At 35.1% G+C, this 19281-nt stretch overlaps 2 protein-coding genes across 3 annotated transcripts; one reads left to right on the top strand and one right to left on the bottom strand.

Moving 5' to 3' along the window:
- The first annotated feature begins 383 nt into the window (after positions 1-383).
- On the top strand, positions 384-6424 carry LOC145625273 (ABC transporter C family member 4-like). Its single transcript, XM_081678334.1, has 11 exons — positions 384-2486; positions 2630-2950; positions 3413-3499; positions 3578-4204; positions 4406-4570; positions 4718-5012; positions 5134-5348; positions 5466-5771; positions 5850-5913; positions 6003-6242; positions 6324-6424. The coding sequence occupies exons 1-11, from the start codon at positions 384-386 to the stop codon at positions 6422-6424; spliced, it is 4524 nt and encodes a 1507-aa protein (XP_081534460.1).
- A 665-nt stretch (positions 6425-7089) lies between these two features.
- On the bottom strand, positions 7090-18175 carry LOC145624093 (ABC transporter C family member 14-like). 2 transcript variants are annotated; one of them, XM_081677050.1, is made up of 12 exons: positions 18018-18175; positions 11369-13512; positions 10881-11201; positions 10521-10607; positions 9773-10420; positions 9431-9595; positions 8902-9196; positions 8585-8799; positions 8141-8446; positions 7993-8056; positions 7652-7891; positions 7090-7556 (listed from the first exon to the last, which is right to left on the bottom strand). In XM_081677050.1, exons 2-12 carry the CDS (start codon positions 13442-13444, stop codon positions 7456-7458), a joined length of 4518 nt encoding a protein of 1505 aa, XP_081533176.1. In that variant the 5' UTR covers positions 13445-13512; positions 18018-18175; the 3' UTR covers positions 7090-7455. The 2 variants fall into 2 exon arrangements, with proteins under 2 accessions (XP_081533176.1, XP_081533177.1); XM_081677051.1 differs by lacking the exon at positions 18018-18175 and adding an exon at positions 13651-13988.
- Positions 18176-19281: the final 1106 nt, after the last annotated feature.

The following is a 19281-nucleotide window of genomic DNA, read 5'->3' as shown; positions in this document are numbered from 1 at the left end:
AGTTTTCTTTAGTGATATATACATGATAGTGTCACTTGATACACTTTCATCGAAGTAATTATGGGTTTATTAATTCTTAAAGTTCTTGTTATCAATACCCAAAATGTTTTGTATACAACGGGTGTATTAAACATATAAAAAAAAAAAAAAAAAAAAAAATTTCTAACATTAAGATGATTATGTAACAATTCACCCAATGTATACTACTATACTAGTATGTTTTCTTTATCGGTTATTTTTTGGGATTTAAAAATTTCTAACATGGCATTGAAGTTTAGTAAATTCTCTTTACATGTATGATTTATTTCTTGTTTTATATGACAGGAAGTTGAAGACACCAAGAAAGTATAAAGGGTATAATCCTGCTAGCAATATTAAGAACAATGTCCTATGATTCTTGGATTACTTCCCTTTCATGTTCTAATCCAGTTGCGAAAGAAGATCATCTGTCTTCATCTGTATTACAGTGGGCTAAGTTCATCTTTCTTTCTCCATGTCCTCAAAGAATCTTACTTTCTTTTGCTGATGCCATTTTCTTGTTTGTGATCTTTGTTACCTTTCTACATCAGCTTATTCGTAAAGTCTTCTTAAGGAACTGTCATGATTCAAACAGACCGAGAACTGTAACAACTAGCAGTAGTCGAGTTCAGGTTCAGACTGATATTTGGTATAAACTGTCCTACACTGTAACAGTTTTATTAGTATTTGTTCATTTAGTGGTTGCTGTCTTAGCCTTCAGTAGTAAAAGTAGTGAATTTCAATGGAAGATGGTGGAGGGAACATTTGGGATTATTCAAGTTGTAACATACGTGGTAATAGCTGGCATGATTGTCCTTGAGAGGAGGTCTGAAGCAACTGAACACCGATATTCACTCCAAGTGTTTTGGATTGCTAGCTTCTTGATCTATTCGTTATTCATGGTTTCAGGGATAATACGTTTAGTTAAGTTTGACCATGATGCTAGAGGGCCTGATTTGAGGTTGAATGATGTACTGTCTTTCGTGTCATTTGCATTATCAGTTGTCCTTCTTGTGGTTTGCATTAGGGGGTCAACAGGGATAACAGTCTTAAGACAAGAGGCTTCTTTTATCGATGATGGAACTTCAGTTAATGAGCCGCTTTTAGAGAACTTGGTTGTTTCTGATTTTGCATATGCTTCCATAGTGTCTAAAGTCTTCTGGTTGTGGATGAACCCCTTGCTTAGTAAAGGTTACAAAAGGCCTCTTAATGTTAACGACGTCCCATCTCTTTCACCTGAACACAGAGCTGAGAAAATGTCTATGCTCTTTCAATCTAAATGGCCTAAGCCACATGAAGAATGCAAAAACCCGGTAAGAACCACCCTATTCAGGTGTTTCTGGAAGGATATAGCATTGACTGCCTTTTTGGCAGTTGTTAGAATTTGTGTCATGTATGTCGGTCCTTCTCTAATACACAAGTTCATTGATTTCACTTCGGGTGTAAAAAGTTCACCCTATGAAGGATATTATTTAGTCCTCGTTCTTCTGCTTGCAAAGTTGGTAGAGGTCTTGACTTCACACCAATTTAACTTCCACTCTCAGAAGCTTGGGATGCTAATCCGTTCTGCCCTTATAACAAATTTATACAAGAAAGGACTAAAGCTATCATGCTCGGCGAGGCAGACTCATGGAGTTGGACAGATTGTAAATTACATGGTTGTTGATGCACAACAACTCTCTGATATGATGTTGCAGCTTCATGCTGTTTGGTTAATGCCTTTGCAGATTTGTGTGACACTAATTCTCCTGTACAACTATATTGGTGCAGCTGTTATCACTGCATTAATCGGAATCTTAGGAGTTCTATTGTATATGCTGTTTGGCATGAAAAGAGACCGAAAGTTTCAACTCAATGTAATGAATAATCGGGATTCCAGAATGAAGGCTACTATTGAAATGTTAAACTACATGCGAGTAATTAAATTTCAGGCATGGGAAGAGCACTTCAACAAGCGCATCCAATCATACAGGGATTCAGAGTTTCATTGGTTAGCCAAGTTTCTCTACTCAGTCGCGACCAATATGGTAGTGTTGTGGTCCTTACCATTAGTGGTATCATCCCTCACATTTGGCACTGCTATCATTTTGGGTGTTTCATTCGATGCAGCCACAGTATTCACAACAACCACACTTTTTAAGATGTTACAAGAGCCAATTAGGACTTTCCCACAGTCCATGGTTTCAATTTCACAAGCTGTTGTTTCACTGACGAGGCTGGACAATTTCATGACAAGTAGAGAATTGGTGGAAGAATCAGTGGACCGAGTTGAGGGCTATAGTACTATAGCAATCGAGGTCACAGATGGGTTTTTTAGCTGGGATGATGAAGGTAGGGAAACGGTACTGAAAAACATAAATTTAAACATACAAAAAGGGCAGCTTGCCTCTATTGTTGGTACTGTTGGATCAGGAAAATCCTCACTACTTGCATCAATCCTTGGTGAAATGTACAAAACTAAAGGAAAGGTAAATTTGTTTTTTACGTCTTATATCTATGAAATACAAGATTTGATCTGTTTTGATGTTCAGGGAATTTCACAATGTATAGATTTAAGCAAAAATTCAAAGCACAAGAAATGTGGTTAATCTGTTGAATTTCTTTCCTGCAGGTCAGAGTTTGTGGGACAACCGCCTATGTAGCTCAGTCGTCTTGGATACAGAATGGAACAATTCAGGAGAATATCCTGTTTGGTTTGCCTATGAACCAAGTAAAGTATAGAGAAGTTTTGCAGGTTTGCTGCTTAGAGAAGGATCTGGAAATGATGGAGTTTGGTGATCAGACTGATATTGGAGAACGTGGCATCAACCTCAGTGGTGGGCAAAAGCAACGAATACAGCTTGCTAGAGCTGTCTATCAAGACACTGATATATATCTGCTTGACGATGTCTTCAGTGCTGTTGATGCTCATACAGGATCACATATATTTAAGGTTTTGCATTCTTTGGGCTTAATAGTTACTTTTCTTCAGTCATAGTCATCTATGTTTCTTGTTCCATCACTTAATTGTAATATATATAATGTCTAAGAACTTCAGAACTACTATAGGTTACAAATGTTATTGTCAGAATCGAAAGCCAGAATTATAAGCTTTTACATTACTCAAACATTTTTCTACAAAATCATTGATTTTTAGTGGTTCTTTATGTTCTGTCAATGTAACTTCGATACATTTGTCAACATTTTAGTGGAGCCAACCTAATGTATCCAGTCCAATTTGCTGCGGTGAATTAAGATTTCCTACTACTCATCAGTATACCTTTTTTTTACCTATCAGCTTGTCTTTGATGAGGTAGATAATCTTATGATTTTTACTATAATTGAGGAAGAAATACTATTATGACAAACAAGTTCATTACTATGAATTCTTAGCTTATTCTTTGATCAATTGCAGGAATGTGTAAGAGGAGCTCTTAGAAACAAAACAATTATACTTGTTACTCATCAAGTGGACTTTTTACATAATGTTGATCTCATCTTGGTGAGCCCTTCTTTTTGCATAAGGCGTCTCTTACAGTTCATGTTTTAGCTCAAATGGAAATGTTTGTTCCTTGAGCAGGTCATGCGAGATGGCACAATTGTTCAAGGAGGAAAATATGACAATCTTGTAAAAGCAGGCACAGATTTTCATGCCCTTGTAGCTGCTCATGAGATCTCTATGGAGCTTGTTGAAGCAGGCAGCACCAGTGAACTATTGAAAGATTCAACTCGACCTAAGAATTCTCCTAAAGCATTGTCAAGTCAAACAAGTGGGGAGGACTGTTCTGTAATTAGATCCAACTCAAAAAAGGGTGACTCTAGGCTGATCAAGGAAGAGGAAAGAGAAACCGGAAAAGTGAGTTTACATGTCTACAAAGTTTACTGCACAGAGGCTTTTGGATGGTGGGGTTTAGCTGCTGGTTTTTTGTTCTCTTTGTCTTGGCAATCATCTATAATGGCTGCTGATTATTGGCTGGCTTATGAAACCTCAGGAGAGCGCGCTTCATATTTCAATCCTTCATTCTGTATTAGCATCTATTCAATCATAGGAGCTATTGCTATTATATTGGTCTTCTTTCGATCCTTTTTCATTATGTTCTTTGGGCTGAAGACAGCCCAGATATTCTTCTCCCGGAGTCTCCATAGTATTCTTCATGCTCCCATGTCATTCTTCGATGCTACTCCATCAGGGAGAATTTTAAGTCGGGTGAGCTTATTGATCCATACCTTTTCTTTTATTGATGGAGTTTTTATTATTTACAGTTATTCTGTTATACAATTTCCTAATATTTGGATGGATTATTTCCTGCTGAGTGTCAAATAATATGCTATTGGAAAGAAACATATCGCAAGCAGTTCTGATAAAAACAGCAAGCTGTTCTGATAAAAAAAACCTCCTGTCTTACAGGTTTCCAATGATCAGACCAATGTTGATGTGTCTGTACCTCTTTTTATCAACCTTGCACTTGCCATGTACATTACACTAGTAAGCATTATCATCATCACTTGTCAGTATGCTTGGCCAACCGTGTTCCTCTTGATTCCACTAGGGTGGCTTAATATGTGGTACCGGGTAAGCATACTTGCCTGTCCATGAATAGATCCTGCTTGTCATATTTTTGAGAAAAAGAAGGTGAAATTGTGACAAGAGTATCTTGGCATGCAGGTAGTTTTGTTTATAGTACAACTGTGTTTAAAAGAAGTTATCTGTGTTTTTTAGGATTATTATCTTGCAACATCACGTGAACTGACACGCCTTGACTCAATCACAAAAGCACCTGTCATTCATCACTTCTCCGAAAGTATTTTGGGATTCATGACAATTCGCTGTTTCAGAAAGCAGGAAGACTTCATTCAGGAAAATGTCAAGAGGGTGAACATGAATCTTTGCATGGACTTTCACAACAATGGATCAAATGCATGGTTAGGTTTCCGTTTAGAACTTCTTGGGAGCTTGCTCCTTTGCATATCAACATTATTTATGATCCTTCTTCCAAGCAGCATCATCAAACCAGGTTTCTTCTTCTAACTTTACTGATCAATTTCTCAATTTTGAACTTTAGTACGAATGTCATTTCTGCTCTTTATGTGTCTGATGCATAAAAAAGGGCGTTGTTCATTTTCTGCATGATTCAGAGAATGTTGGACTGTCACTATCTTATGGGCTGTCTCTCAACTCCGTGTTGTTCTGGGCTATATACATGAGCTGCTTTGTGGAGAATAGAATGGTTTCTGTTGAGAGGATAAAACAATTTACTGAACTCCCTTCTGAAGCTACATGGAATTTCAATGATCGTCTCCCTCCACCAACTTGGCCAGCACAAGGCAATATTGAGCTTGAGAACTTACAGGTTTAAGCACAAATAAAAGTTGAACAAAACAGAATGAAACACTTGTTGTCTATCTTGCTTTCATTACTTTTGTACTTTTCTTGCTTTAATTTTTTTGACAAAGTATTGTTTTTACAGGTTAGATATAGGATTAGTACTCCTCTTGTACTGAAGGGGATAACATTAGGCATTAGAGGAGGAGAAAAAGTCGGTGTGGTTGGGCGAACAGGAAGTGGAAAATCAACTCTGATTCAAGTTTTCTTTAGGCTCATTGAGCCCTGTGCTGGGAAAATTGTTATTGATGATATTGACATAACAAAAGTTGGACTACATGATCTTAGGTCTCGATTTGGGATTATCCCTCAAGAGCCTGTTCTTTTCGAAGGGACTGTAAGGAGCAACATTGACCCGACTAACCAGTACTCAGAAGATGATATTTGGAAGGTAAAACTCATTGAGAAGTGCAATAGGTTTTCCTTCAGAATTTTGCTAAGTTTTTTATTATTTGTGCATTTCATCCAGAGTCTTGAACGATGCCAACTTAAAGATGTGATTATTTCCAAACCCAAGAAACTTGATGCTCCTGGTAAAATATTTTTTGCTCTCCTACTGTTTGTGTCTTCATAGTAATTATAAACGAAGAAGTATTCATCCCTTCTTTTGAACTTCAAAAAGTGGTTGATAGTGGAGATAATTGGAGTGTGGGGCAGAGACAGCTTCTGTGTTTAGGCCGAGTCTTGCTGAAGAAAAGCCGACTATTATTCATGGATGAGGCTACGGCGTCTGTTGACTCTCAAACTGATGCAGTGATTCAAAAGATCATAAGAGAAGACTTTTCTGCTTGTACAATTATCAGCATTGCTCATAGAATACCTACAGTTATGGACTGTGATAAAGTTCTTGTTATAGATACAGGTACTCATATATAGTTGGTTCTTTGGCCTTTCAAAAGTTTACTACAATTGCTTTAGCTTAACTTATGCTATTTGTGAACAGGGAAAGCAAAGGAATTTGACTCCCCTTCACACTTACTTGCAAGGCCATCACTCTTTGGAGCACTGGTTCAAGAGTATGCCAATCGCTCATCCGGGTTCTGATATTCAGTCCTGATACATCCCAGGCTCTAATACTGATGCTAGTTTTGAGACACAGTTCGCTAAATTTCATGGTAAAGACTCAACAGCGTGGAACTGATGTGGTAAAGTATTCAGGCGGAGAACGACGGTAGGATGTACTAGTATGCTGTAGTAGCTAAATCTAGAAAGATCAACAAGGCTGCAATTATTCAGTTTATTTTCTTCAGAAATATACCAAAATAATACTGAGTATAAGTTTTTTTGGAAGGCTTGGACCAGCACAATGACTTATCTCCTTAATAATCATAGTCCATAGTTCAAATGAAAATGTGGATGCCAACTAGCTTAGTTGGTTAAAGTTTTGAAGGACGATACCCAAAACCTAAGGTTGAGCTCCGTCTACAGCTTTGCCCTTGTGGGCTCTCTCAAATAGTCCAAATAACAATTAACCATTTGAAATGGCAATTGGAAATTTCCTCCCACTACTTTGGTAACCTCATTTATTTCTATATTCTTCTGATAATAATATTAAGTTTTATGCTGTTATTCATACCACTGTTTTTACCCACTGTTGTCGCAGTATTGTCATTACATCATATCAATTCATATTCCAATTGATCAAAAGCTAATTAATTTTGTGTTTAATATATAACCAAATGAGAAATTCAAAAATAAGGCACATAGACTTTAAATTTGAATCAGAAGAGCATTTTATGGAGTAAATGGAGCTAGTCTGTTTGAAGCAAGTTTTCACAAAAAGAACATAATATATGTTATTTATCTCTTCCAATTAAGAATTTCTAATCTATTAATCTACCTTGTAATATGTATAATTGATCACCCAATCCCAAAAAGCAGCAGCAGCTTAAAATGGCCGTGTGAGATGTTCAGCATCAGTAGTTATTGATCAAAACAGCTTCATGCTCAAGAACATCAGAAGACATATGCGACGTTATCTCAAAAGTCAGAACGGTAAGCATTCATTTTCAGAGGATGAAGCTTCATCATCTCAATGATAATGCATGGATGTAGTAGAGAGTTCAGACTGAAGACTACAGACCAGATGAGCGATTTGCATATTCTTGTACTAGTGCTCCGAAAATTGATGGCCTCTCTAGCAACCTTGCTGGTGAATCAAATTCTTTTGCTAATCCTGTCAGACATAATTTACTTTTCAGAGTTAATATTGTTTGAGCATACTTTATTGTAGTGAGGTACCCTTTAGTCAAATGAGCTTAGAATATTTACCTGCATCTACCACAAGAACTCTATCACAGTCCATAACTGTCGGTATCCTGTGAGCAATGCTGATGATTGTACAGTCTGCAAAATCTTCCCTAATGATCCTTTGAATCACTGCATCAGTTTGAGAATCTACAGAAGCAGTTGCCTCATCCATAAACAAAAGCCGGCTTTTCTTCAGCATCACACGACCTAGACATAGAAGTTGCCTTTGCCCTACACTCCAGTTGTCTCCATTATCGGCCACTGTTACATTGGTCCAAAAAAATGACATTTACTTCCCAGTTTAATTTTGCTTTTGATCAAAAAGCTTCTTGATATATATAAATGTAATATAAACACTATACCTGGAGCTTCAAGTTTTTCGGGTTTGGAAGCCACTACATCTTTAAGTTGGCATCGTTCAAGGCTCTGTGAATTCGATAAAGAAACAAAAGTCAGAAAGATTCTAAAGAAGCAAGGAACATTTTTAGAACAGCAGTTAGTTGATCTTACCTTCCAGATCTCTTCCTCTGAATATTGACCAATGGGGTCAATGTTGCTCCTCACAGTCCCCTCAAAAAGAACAGGTTCTTGAGGTATGATCCCAAATCGAGACCTTAGATCATGAAGGCCTAATGTTGAAATGTCAATACCATCAATGATAATTTTCCCGGCTGAAGGCTCAACAAGCCTAAAGAACACTTGAATAAGAGTTGATTTTCCACTTCCTGTTCGCCCAACAATACCTATTTTCTCTCCTCCTCTAATGTTTAATGTTATTCCCTTCAGTACAAGAGGAGTGTTGGACCTATATCTAACCTGTAAACATAAGTTACCCTCGATTAGAATAAAGAAAAGGAGCATCAAAATCAAGCTACAAATTGTATGTAGCTTGAAGATACAAGACATAAACATATAATTTTGAATTTTTCTTGTTCAGCATGTAAACTAGCTGACCTGCAAGTCCTTGAGTTCAACATTGCCTTGAGAAGGCCAATTTGGAGGAGGAAGGCGGTCCTTGATTTTCCATTCAGCTTCAGATGGGATTTCGGTGAATTGCTTTATTCTCTCAACAGAAACCATTCTATTTTCAACAAAGCAGCTGGTATACATAGCCCAGAACAGTACAGAGTTGAGGGACAGTCCATACGATAGTGACAAACCGACATTTTCTGAAAAGCACGATTAGAGTTCAGCATCCCTATTTAGAATATGTATGGATTTCACCAAGAAAAAAAAAAGTGGGAAAATGTGCCACAGAAGTTATAAATAACCTGGTCGAATGATACTACTAGGCAACAGGATCATACATAAGGCTGATGAGCACAGGAGCAAGCTCCCGAGCAATTCCAAACGGAAGCCTAACCATTCATTTGATCCATTGTTGTGAAAATCCATGCGCAAGTTTGCATTCACCCGGTTCACATTTTCTTGAATAAATCTATCCTGCTTTCTGAAGCAACGTATTGTCATGAAGCCAGAAATACTTTCTGAGAAGTGATGGATGACTGGTGCTTTTGTGATTGAATCAAGGCGAGTTAATTCACGTGATGTTGCAAGATAATATCCCTGAAAATCAATCACATATTTCAGTACAGTATACAAGGTTACAAGGGTAGTAAGCAAGGTCAAGTAAGCAAGCTTTAGCCAACCAAGTCAAACATGAGTTAAGTCCTATTATACTGAAAAAGAGTGAAGATTATATATCCTGCTACCAGTGTTCTGACCATTACTTACAACCTTCTTAATTTTTAGCATCCAGAAATACAATATAAAGATCAAAAGCGAGGCCAGTACTCTTACCCTGTACCACAAATTCAGCCACCCTAGCGGAATCAAGAGGAACACTGTTGGCCAGGCATACTGACAAGTGATAATGATGATGCTAAGCAGTGTTATGTACATTGCGATTGTAAGGTTCAAAACAAACGGCACTAAAATGTCAACATTGGTCTGATCGCTGGATGCCTGAAAGCAATAGGAAGTTCCAATCAGTACTCAGTATTACGCTACTTGGCAGTTGGCCTAGAGGAAAGTATGAAAACAAAAAGTAAGGACAATTGAGCTATCTAAATACTATATAAATGACTATATGGGAAAAGAAAAGGATATGAAGGGGGGAAAATAAACTAAAATAAAACTCACCCGACTTAGAATTCTTCCTGAAGGAGTAGTATCGAAAAATGACATGGGAGCATGAAGAATACTGTGGAGAATCCGAGAGAAGAAAATCTGAGCTGTCTTCAGCCCAAACAAAGTGATAAAGAAGGATCTTACTAGGACTAATACAACAGAAACCAAGGCGATGATAGTATAGATACTAATGAAGAAAGAAGGGTCGAAGTAAGGAGCATGCTTTTCAGAAGTTTCATAAGCCAGCCAGTAGTCACCAGCCATCACAGTAGCTTGCCACGACAAAGAACACACCAAAGCTGCAACTACACCCCACCATCCAAAAGCCTCAGTGCAGTAATCCTTGTACACACGTAAACTGACTTTCCCAGTTTCCCTTTCTTCATCTTTGATAAGCATAGCATCTCCCTTTTCTGATTTCTGTGTTGCATCTGATTTAGATCTTTGTAAGGAACTGCTCACGCCATTACCTTCGCTGTGAGTAGGTAATTCTCTAGGAGATTTCTGTTGTGTAGAATCTTCTAAAAGCTCGGTGTTACTGCCTGCTTCAACAAGTTCCATAGATGTATCATGGGCAGCTACAAGTGCATTAAAATCTGTGCCTGCTTCTAGAAGTTTGTCGTATTTTCCTGCTTGCACAATCATGCCGTCTCTCATGACCTGGTCAGGCAACAAATTTTCTCATTACAAATTTGATAAAACTATAATATGGAGCATTGCAGACACCTGAAAAAAAATTTGATGCAAGGAAATGGCTCACCATGATGAGGTCAACGTTATGCAAAAAGTCCACTTGATGAGTCACAAGTATAATCGTTTTATCCTTCAGAGCTCCTCTTACACATTCCTGCAGTGGATCAACAGAAAAGATCAGAATTATAGTGAAGAACCGGAATCAGTTGTTTTTGAATCAAAAGAACGTCAAATAAGTAAATAAACCATGTTGAGTAAAGTAACAACAGCTCAATTATATACTGGTCTACAAAGGATTACTGCAAGACTCCCTTTCAGACAGTTTCAAACCTTGTACCCCGATTTGACTTAACAAGTAACCTCGAATGTTAATGTAGGAAACAAACACACTTCAAGAAATAAGATATCAAGTCAAAATATCACTAACCTTAAATATTTCTGATCCGGTATGAGCATCAACAGCACTAAAGACATCATCAAGAAGATAAATATCACAGTCCTGATAGACAGCTCTAGCAAGTTGTATCCGTTGCTTCTGACCTCCACTGAGATTGATGCCACGTTCTCCAATCTCAGTCTGATCCCCAAATTCCATCATTTCCATATCCTTCTCTAAGCAGCAAACTCTCAAGACTTCCTTGTATTTCTCCCTGTCCATAGGTAAACCAAACAGGATGTTTTCCTCAATGGTTCCGTTCTGTATCCAAGATGTCTGTGCTACGTAAGCTGTAGTCCCACATACTCTTACCTGCAGTAAGGAAATATAATCAGTTATACCATACATCCATATGCCTTCCAAAGTATATTGTTCGAGTAATGCAGTACTTTAGCTTTTATATACAGAAAGTAAAGCTACCCACACATAAATGCTTAACAAGTAATGCAAAGAGAGAAACACAAGATTAATAAATATACCTTTCCACTTATTTTGTGCATCTCACCGAGAATTGAGGCAAGCAAAGACGACTTTCCTGATCCAACAGTGCCAACAATAGCAGCAAGCTGCCCTTTCTTTATGTCTAAATTTATATCTTTCAGTGACTCCTCTCCACCATCATCATCCCAGCTAAAGACACCATCTTCAACCTGTATGGCTGTAACACCATCACATCCCTCAACTCGTTCCACCAACTCATCCGCAAGTTCCCTACTCATCATAAAATCATCAAGCCTTCTGAGTGAAATCATAGCCTGTGAAATTGAAATCATAGACTGAGGGAATGTCCTAATTGGTTCCTGCAACATCTTAAAGATTGTTGTAGTGGTGAAAACTTTCCCTGCATCAAGCGGGATTCCTAGAAGAATGCAGCTGCCAAATGTAAGGCTGGATATCAAAATAGGCGTGGACCACATAACCACGATATTGCCTGCTATAGAGTAGAGGAACTTAGCTAGCCAACCATACTCAGCATCCCGAAATGATTGGATCCTGTGGTTGAAGTGCTCTTCCCAAGCTTGAAACTTGATCACTCGCATGTAGTTAAGCATCTCATTTGTAGCCTTCATTCGAGAGTCACGATTCTTCATCAAATTGAAATTAAACCTATTGTTCCTCTTTGTACCAAAGAAAACAAACACTAAAACTCCAAGGATTCCAATAAATGCAGTGACCATAGCTAAACCGACATAGTTGTAGAGAAGAGCTAGCGCCACAGAAAGTTGCAAAGGCATCAACCAAACAGCATGAAGCTGCAGCATCATATCAGAAAGTTGCTGAGCATCAACAGCCATATAATTCACAATTTGTCCAACTCCATGAGCCTGCCTAGCAGAGCATGTCAACTTTAGCCCTTTCTTGTACAAGTTAGTGATGAGGGTTGAACGAATTAACATCCCAAGCTTCTGAGAATTGAAGTTGAATTGATGTGAAGTCAATACCTCAACCGACTTTGCAACAAGAAGAATGAGGACAAGGTAATACCCTTCATTGGGAGAGCTTCCAACACCCGAAGTAAAATCAACAAACTTCTGAACAAGAACAGGACCAACATACATGACACAAACTCGAATAACTGCTAAGAAAGCTGTAAATGCAACTTCCTTCCAGAAACACCTTAAAAGGGTAGTCCTAACCGGGTTCTTGCACTTTTCATGTGGCTTAGGATACTTGGATTCGAAGAGGTCAGACATTAGCTCAGCTCTATGTTGTGGTGAAAGGGATGGTACATCATTCGCCGTGAGAGGTGCTTTGTATCCTTTACTAAGTAGAGGGTTCATCCAAAACCAGAAGGTCTTTGATACAAATGAAGCACTAGCAAAACCACTAACATTCGGTTTCTCCAACAGTGGTTCACTCAATGAAGTTCCATTCTCTACTGTCTCATGTCCTGCTACCATTATTCCTGTTGACCCTCTAATCCCAACTACAAGAAGAACAATGGCAAGAGCGAAAGAGACAAAGGAAACTACATCCTCCAACCTCAAATAATCAAAACCAACATCTCCATTGTAAGAAATTATACGGATCAAACTCGAAGCAACAAACAAGGCATAGATTACAAAGCTAGCAACCCAATATACTCGAAGCAAGAGTGGATGCTTCAATGACTCAAACTTCTTCTCATGAGCAATCAAGATCACTATTGCAACATAAGTCAATACTTGAACAATCCCAAATGTTTTATCCACAATGTTCCAAGACAAATCATGACTTTTACTACCAAAAGCTATGATAGCAACAAGTAAATAAGCAAATGCTAACAAACTTGTTACAATGATGGATAGTTTATACCAAACATTTGTCTGAACACGAGCTCGATTCACAATGGTGTCCTTCCTAATGCTCGAGTTTTGGCGATTTCCTAAGACAACCTTGTAGATGAAGTTGTACAAGAAAACACCAAAGAGGATAGCCAAGAAAATAACATCAACAGAAGTAAACAGAACTCTTTGAGGACATGGAGAGAGTAATATGAACTTAACCCATTGTAACAATGATTGTGATGAAGGATTTGAACATGAAAGATTAGTAATCCAAGATTTGGAAGACATCTTTAATGTTCTTCACAAAGTTGCTAACTTTCTATACTTTTCATGTATCAATACTTGAGTTCAACTTCCTGTGAAAAAAGTTTAAGAAAATAATTAAGAGCAAAACTAAATATATTAACAAAATCTTATAAAACTAAATATATTAACAAAATCTTATAAAACTAAATTCAAAAGAATTCCATATTATGAGGTAAAAGGGTACCAACTTTTAGGCAATTAGCTAAAATTGTGAGAGTATTGATTCTACAAGTTAAGCATTAAACAAATAGTAACAAAGTTGATTTGATACCAGAAAATACTAAAAGCATCATTATTTGCATTAAAGTTGATTTTTTTTTGTAATGTGAGTGTCCTACAAATCTAGTGAATTAGGCTGGAAAAGAAGAAAAGCTAGTCACCAAAATATAGCTTTTTTATGTTCATTTTGATTATGTCATTAAAAAGTATGGGTCAAAAATCATAAAAAAAATGAAAAAATAAAAAATAAAAAGGCCACCTAATAACAACTTTTTTTGGAGATACAATATGTACTTGGCCCCTTTTCTGCTACTTGCACTATATATGAACACATAATTTGACAATTAATATTTCTCAAAAAAAAAAAAAAAAAAAAAAAAGAAAAGGGCAATTAATAAAGACATGATTGAATGAAAATGATGTATGCAATAAATAGTGACCAAATACATGTGGATGAAATCTAGCTGTAGATAATGACCCTCAAGATGGACTATTCTATTCAAGTATGGAGTTTTTTCAACCCCGTCAACTCGGCCAGGTAGCAAGTCTTAGGTGAAACAAACTTATACGTAATAATAATTAAACCGTATGAAAATTTTGCTACTTAAAAAAAGGACCGCTAAAAAAAACTTTAAGAAAAATACTCCATACATATTGTAAGTTCGGCTCATACAAGACATTGTCACGAGACAATGAATGATAAAGACCTAAGAAATTTGAAAGGGAAATTACGTAGCAATAAGCTTGCTCCTCCAAATAGGCAAAAAGCAATTAATAAATTTCAGAGAATATAATCAAGAGCAGAAGATAAGATTTCCAAAATTAATTGACGAAACAGAGAATTAAATGAGGGGAATCAAATGGTGGTTAAAATCATCATTTCAGAATCCCAAACTATTTTACGTATGAGAAGATAAATTAAGAAAAAGGTTGGAAATATTCCAAAATTAGTAACAAAAATATAGACACCTTTGAAAATAAATACGATTGACAAGCTTATCGATTTATAACTTTGTTAAAATATCAAATTATTTACGAGTAACGTATTTGTGATACGATATAAAGTTGATACATTGAAAATATACATTGATGATCTCAAAGCATCTTATAAATTATGATTAAGTTTTATTTGTATGTGTTTGTACAAAAACTACGGTAAAAATGAGATATGTAAATTAAAGTTTAGCATGTACTCCATAACTTAAATGGAAGAGAATGTAAGGGTAGAGCAGAAGTGAATTAAAAAATAATAATAATAAATTAAATAAGACAAAATTGTACGGAGTAGTATTAACTTTAAATGGACCCAACTTAAAAAAAAGAAATTATTGCCTCAAAACAAAAATTTTAAGAAGAAATTAAAAGCTTTTCGTGAAAATAAAAATTAACATATGGAGTAGTGAAAGTACAAAAAAAGGTTGTAAATATACCGAGTACTATAAATAAAATGAGAACAGCATAAAAAAAGGACGAGGAAATAAATGATAAAGATCTTCACTTTGAGATTTACAAATTGTACTTGATACGACTATACGAGTAATCTTAAAATAAATAAAATATAAAATAAAACTTGATAGTAAAAAGTATAGAGTTAGGGTCTATTCTCATTGACTGAACTCGGCGCTGAACTGAGCTGAAATGAATATTTTATAAGAGAAGAAAATTAAGAGTTGAATAGAACTGAACTGAATTTCAACGTATGAGAACAAACCCTTAATAACAATAATGAAGTTTAATTCAGCGGATCAAATTCTACTAAAGGCTCTTAAAAAATTAATGTCATGTTACTACTCCGTATTGTTGTTTAAAAGTGCGGCCTATCCCACTAGAAAATAATGACAAAACTTTTAAAATAAATACAGGGAAGTAATGACAAAATTCAGAAACAAACGTTAGTTTAAATACTGGGCAGATAAACAAATGGTTAATACAGAAAAAGACAGATGAAGAAAATATAATGATCCAAAGTCTGATTACAATTAATAGAAGGTTTTGTTTATAATTAATTAAATTAATGTGCGATAGACGTGGTCAAATTTTAAATCGTTAGTGATGTTTGGACAACAATTAAAAGGACTAGTCATAAAGTTAATCTATTACTAGTAATTTATAAGGTGTTGCTAACTACTAACTAGTGGTGTCGTGGTAGGTTTTTCTAGAATGCTTTTTGATTTTGATAGAAAAATGAGTGTAAAACAACAAATTATGTGTTTTACCATTCTACTTTGTCTTTGATTCTTGATTAGCATGGTAGGGTTGTTCTATTGTTATTTTCTGAGTTACTTTTATGGGACAGACTTTAAGGGACGGAAAGTAAAAACGCGTAGTTTTAGACGTGTAAAGTAACAATTTTATTTCTACTAGAAACTTTGAACATGTTTTTAGTTATTACGCAAGCTAATCATCGGTTAGTGTAAGCCGATATGAATGTTGATTGTTGTGGTATTTGTGACCCTTGTGAAAACACCGGCAAGGCGTGACAACCCTAAAAGCCTTGGTGGTTCTGGCGCCGGTGATTGTAATTATGATTTTCTATCCACATCTAATATTGATAGCTTTATGTGTCAATTTTTTTATTTAAAAATTATTTCAAAAAAAAAAAATTATTAGGGAAAAAAATAGTTGGATAACGGAGAGGCTAAACGAGTAGCCAAATCATTTTGGTCAAAACTCATGGAGTTATTTAGTAGTGGTAGCTTTACTAAGGATTTGTTTTGATTTACTGAAAATAATTATTGAAGTGATTAGAGCTGAGCTGAAATGAACTACATAGAGCTGAGCTGAAATGAGCTACATAGAGCTGAGCTGAATTGTTTATAAGAGAAGAAAATTAAGAACTGAACTAGTTGGAGCTGAGCTGAACTGAAATTAAGCTAAATAGAACAAGTCCTAAAACAAAAAACTTTTACTAGCTAGAAAGATATATCGTAAATTTTTAAGGTGATTGTAATTTGACAGTTTTTAAAAATGACCGTGGATTATAGAGTGATTAGAGTCCTCTATGACTATTTTTTTTTCACCGGACTTTTTCATACTAAACATGGACTACAACTCTACAAGTATACAACTTTACCAGTATTACTTGCACTGCTGACGTAAAGATCGTAATCAACTAATTGTTGATTTTTATACTTGTCAATATAAAATTTTAAATAGTTATGTCTCCATTTATTTCAAATTAATCTAATATTCCGTAATAATTACTTTTATTGTTATCATACCAGAATAAAATATTCAAAGCGTAACACGATTATCCTGAAACAATAGTAATCGAAAAAGCCCCATTTTGTCTTTGTACCCGTATTAAATGAATAAAACCATTAACATTATTAATGATTTTACTAATGTTGTAAACTAATTAACGACTTTACGTACTCGTATAAACTTAAACCTTGTACTCGTATTTTGTTAGGTAGTGTAAAATTCTAGTGAAGAATAGGGACAAAAAATTACGTGGATGAAATCTAGCAGTAACATTGACCAATCAAATCAAACTATATCCAATTATTAGTAACAAATGCAGTAAACATAATTGCACTACTCATAATACATTTTTTTTTTTCATTTCAAAATAAAATAAATAAAAAAAAAATAAAAATATACGAGTACTTTTTTTTTTTTATTAAATACGGAATTAGTGAGAGATCCGATGAAAGATTCTATATCTTCATTTTATTTTATTTTCTGAGGTAATGATTCTACTCTTACATCTTCATTCTTACATTAAAATAAATTAATCCCTCAAAAAAAACATTATTATTATATTTCAAAAACAGTCAAAATCATACAACTTATAAAAAACTAATGAAAAGTCGAGATATTATTATTTCTAATCGCTCCAAAAAAAATTCACGAATCCTACTACCAAAAGAAGAATTAAATCAAAGCAAAAAAAAAAAAAAAAATTACATACTAACTCCATTTCATATTATTTGCAACGATTTAAATAAGGTAGTGAAGAAAAATATGTAATCGTTGCAAATAATATGAAACGGAGGTTGTACAAGTAATTCGTTTTCCAAAAAAAAAAAAAGTACTCCATATATATTTCATATAAATTTGAAAATTTATTTACTTATTAAAGTGGTGCAAGGTGTGTAAATAAATTTAAGAATGTATTTTTAGAAAAATGATTTAAATCAGGAAATTTCATATTAAGCATAGACATGTAGTAAACCATTAATAACATCCATCAACGCGTGATATAGACCAAAAAAAGAAGATCATACAATTCATATAAATCATCATACCAACCTAAATGAAGGAAATATAAGAGGAAATAATAAATGCATAATACGTAGAAATAAAGAGAAATGATAATGAGAAAACGACTAACCTTAATAAGGATGATTAAGTGAAGCAATTTGCAAGCAAATAAACTCGTGTTTTGCAAGTGTTAATGAGATTAATGAATGAAAAAGAGAGAGAAGAAAGAAAGGAAAGAAGGAGAGGTAGAGAAAGAAGGCTAAAATGAATTTATAAAAATGTGGACTTTATAATAAATATAAAAAGATGGACTGATTTTGATTAATAAAGGTTGCAAAATTAAAAGTGTAAGCGACGTGGTCAAATTTTTATGGCTCAAGATATTGTTTGGACGACAGCAATGAAAACTGAAAACAGAAGACTTTTTTTTGTTTTGCTTTTTTGTTTAATTGTAAGATGCAAAGAGTGGTCAGTTGTTTATTAATGGGTGTATTTAATCTAATTTTATACTCGTACTACTGTATATCATTTGAACAGAATTGTCTACATTAACTGGATATATAAATCACGTGTTTAGTTTTCTACCATGTTTTTACTTTACTATGGCAGTCAAAACGAGCGTTTGTTGCCCGTTCTTTTGGCTTAATTTTTCTTAGTTTGTGTTTGCACTTTACATGAAGTTAATCGTCCGCTGTCGAATGCTCTTGTCTTTGATGTTGTAGAATATTCTCGGATTTGTGATACAACATGTTGCACCCTTATTCAAGTAGTGAAAAAACACAACGTGCTAACACTTTATATAGGAATTTATGATATTAATATGTCTTTTGCGCTCATTGACCTAATTGGAAACAAAAAGGTACATCATAAAGCAGTACATGGTACTCCATCCGTTTTTAAATACTTGCTTCATTTCTATTTTTTTCACTATTATTCATTTGTCCTACTTTGACTAATGTTTGTGATTTATACATAAGAAAAAATATAGTCTTGTGGGTACTTGTTGGAATCATCTCAATAGATTATTAATTTTCAATTGTTAGAATTTATACTTATTGATAATTAAAGATATTAGTGATCAAATATTAGCATCGGCATGCGTGTCTAAGAGAAATGGGGCAAGTATTTAAAAACGGAGGGAGTACATCACAATACATATATAGTAGTGGCATTAATACAAAATAGTATTCAGATACACGTGATTTCACTATGCTTAAAAGTTAACAGATAATCAGAAAATGAACTTGGATAAAATGCTTTTAACAATTTGGTTTTGCAGTAATTTAACCCTATGCAACCCACAATTCCCTTGAATCCCTTCTTGCTTTCTTCCCCTTTTCATCGTAGTCGGTTTGATTTCCTTTCTTTCTGGTACATCAACTTTAGCACAATCA

The sequence above is a fragment of the Chenopodium album genome, chromosome 3 (assembly GCF_948465745.1).
Source record: "Chenopodium album chromosome 3, dcCheAlbu1.1, whole genome shotgun sequence".
NCBI lineage: Eukaryota > Viridiplantae > Streptophyta > Magnoliopsida > Caryophyllales > Amaranthaceae > Chenopodium > Chenopodium album.
This window is presented reverse-complemented; position numbering and strand designations above follow the sequence as displayed.

Coding starts and splice junctions, on each gene's coding strand:
- LOC145625273 (XM_081678334.1), top strand. CDS start 384: ATGTCCTATGATTCTTGGATTACTTCCCTTTCATGTTCTAATCCAGTT. Junction 4,571..4,717: donor GGCTTAATATGTGGTACCGG/GTAAGCATACTT, acceptor TGTGTTTTTTAG/GATTATTATCTTGCAACATC. Junction 5,349..5,465: donor TTGAGCTTGAGAACTTACAG/GTTTAAGCACAA, acceptor TTGTTTTTACAG/GTTAGATATAGGATTAGTAC.
- LOC145624093 (XM_081677050.1), bottom strand. CDS start 13,444: ATGTCTTCCAAATCTTGGATTACTAATCTTTCATGTTCAAATCCTTCA. Junction 8,447..8,584: donor TTGAACTCAAGGACTTGCAG/GTCAGCTAGTTT, acceptor TTATGTTTACAG/GTTAGATATAGGTCCAACAC. Junction 7,892..7,992: donor CGAAAAACTTGAAGCTCCAG/GTATAGTGTTTA, acceptor CCAATGTAACAG/TGGCCGATAATGGAGACAAC.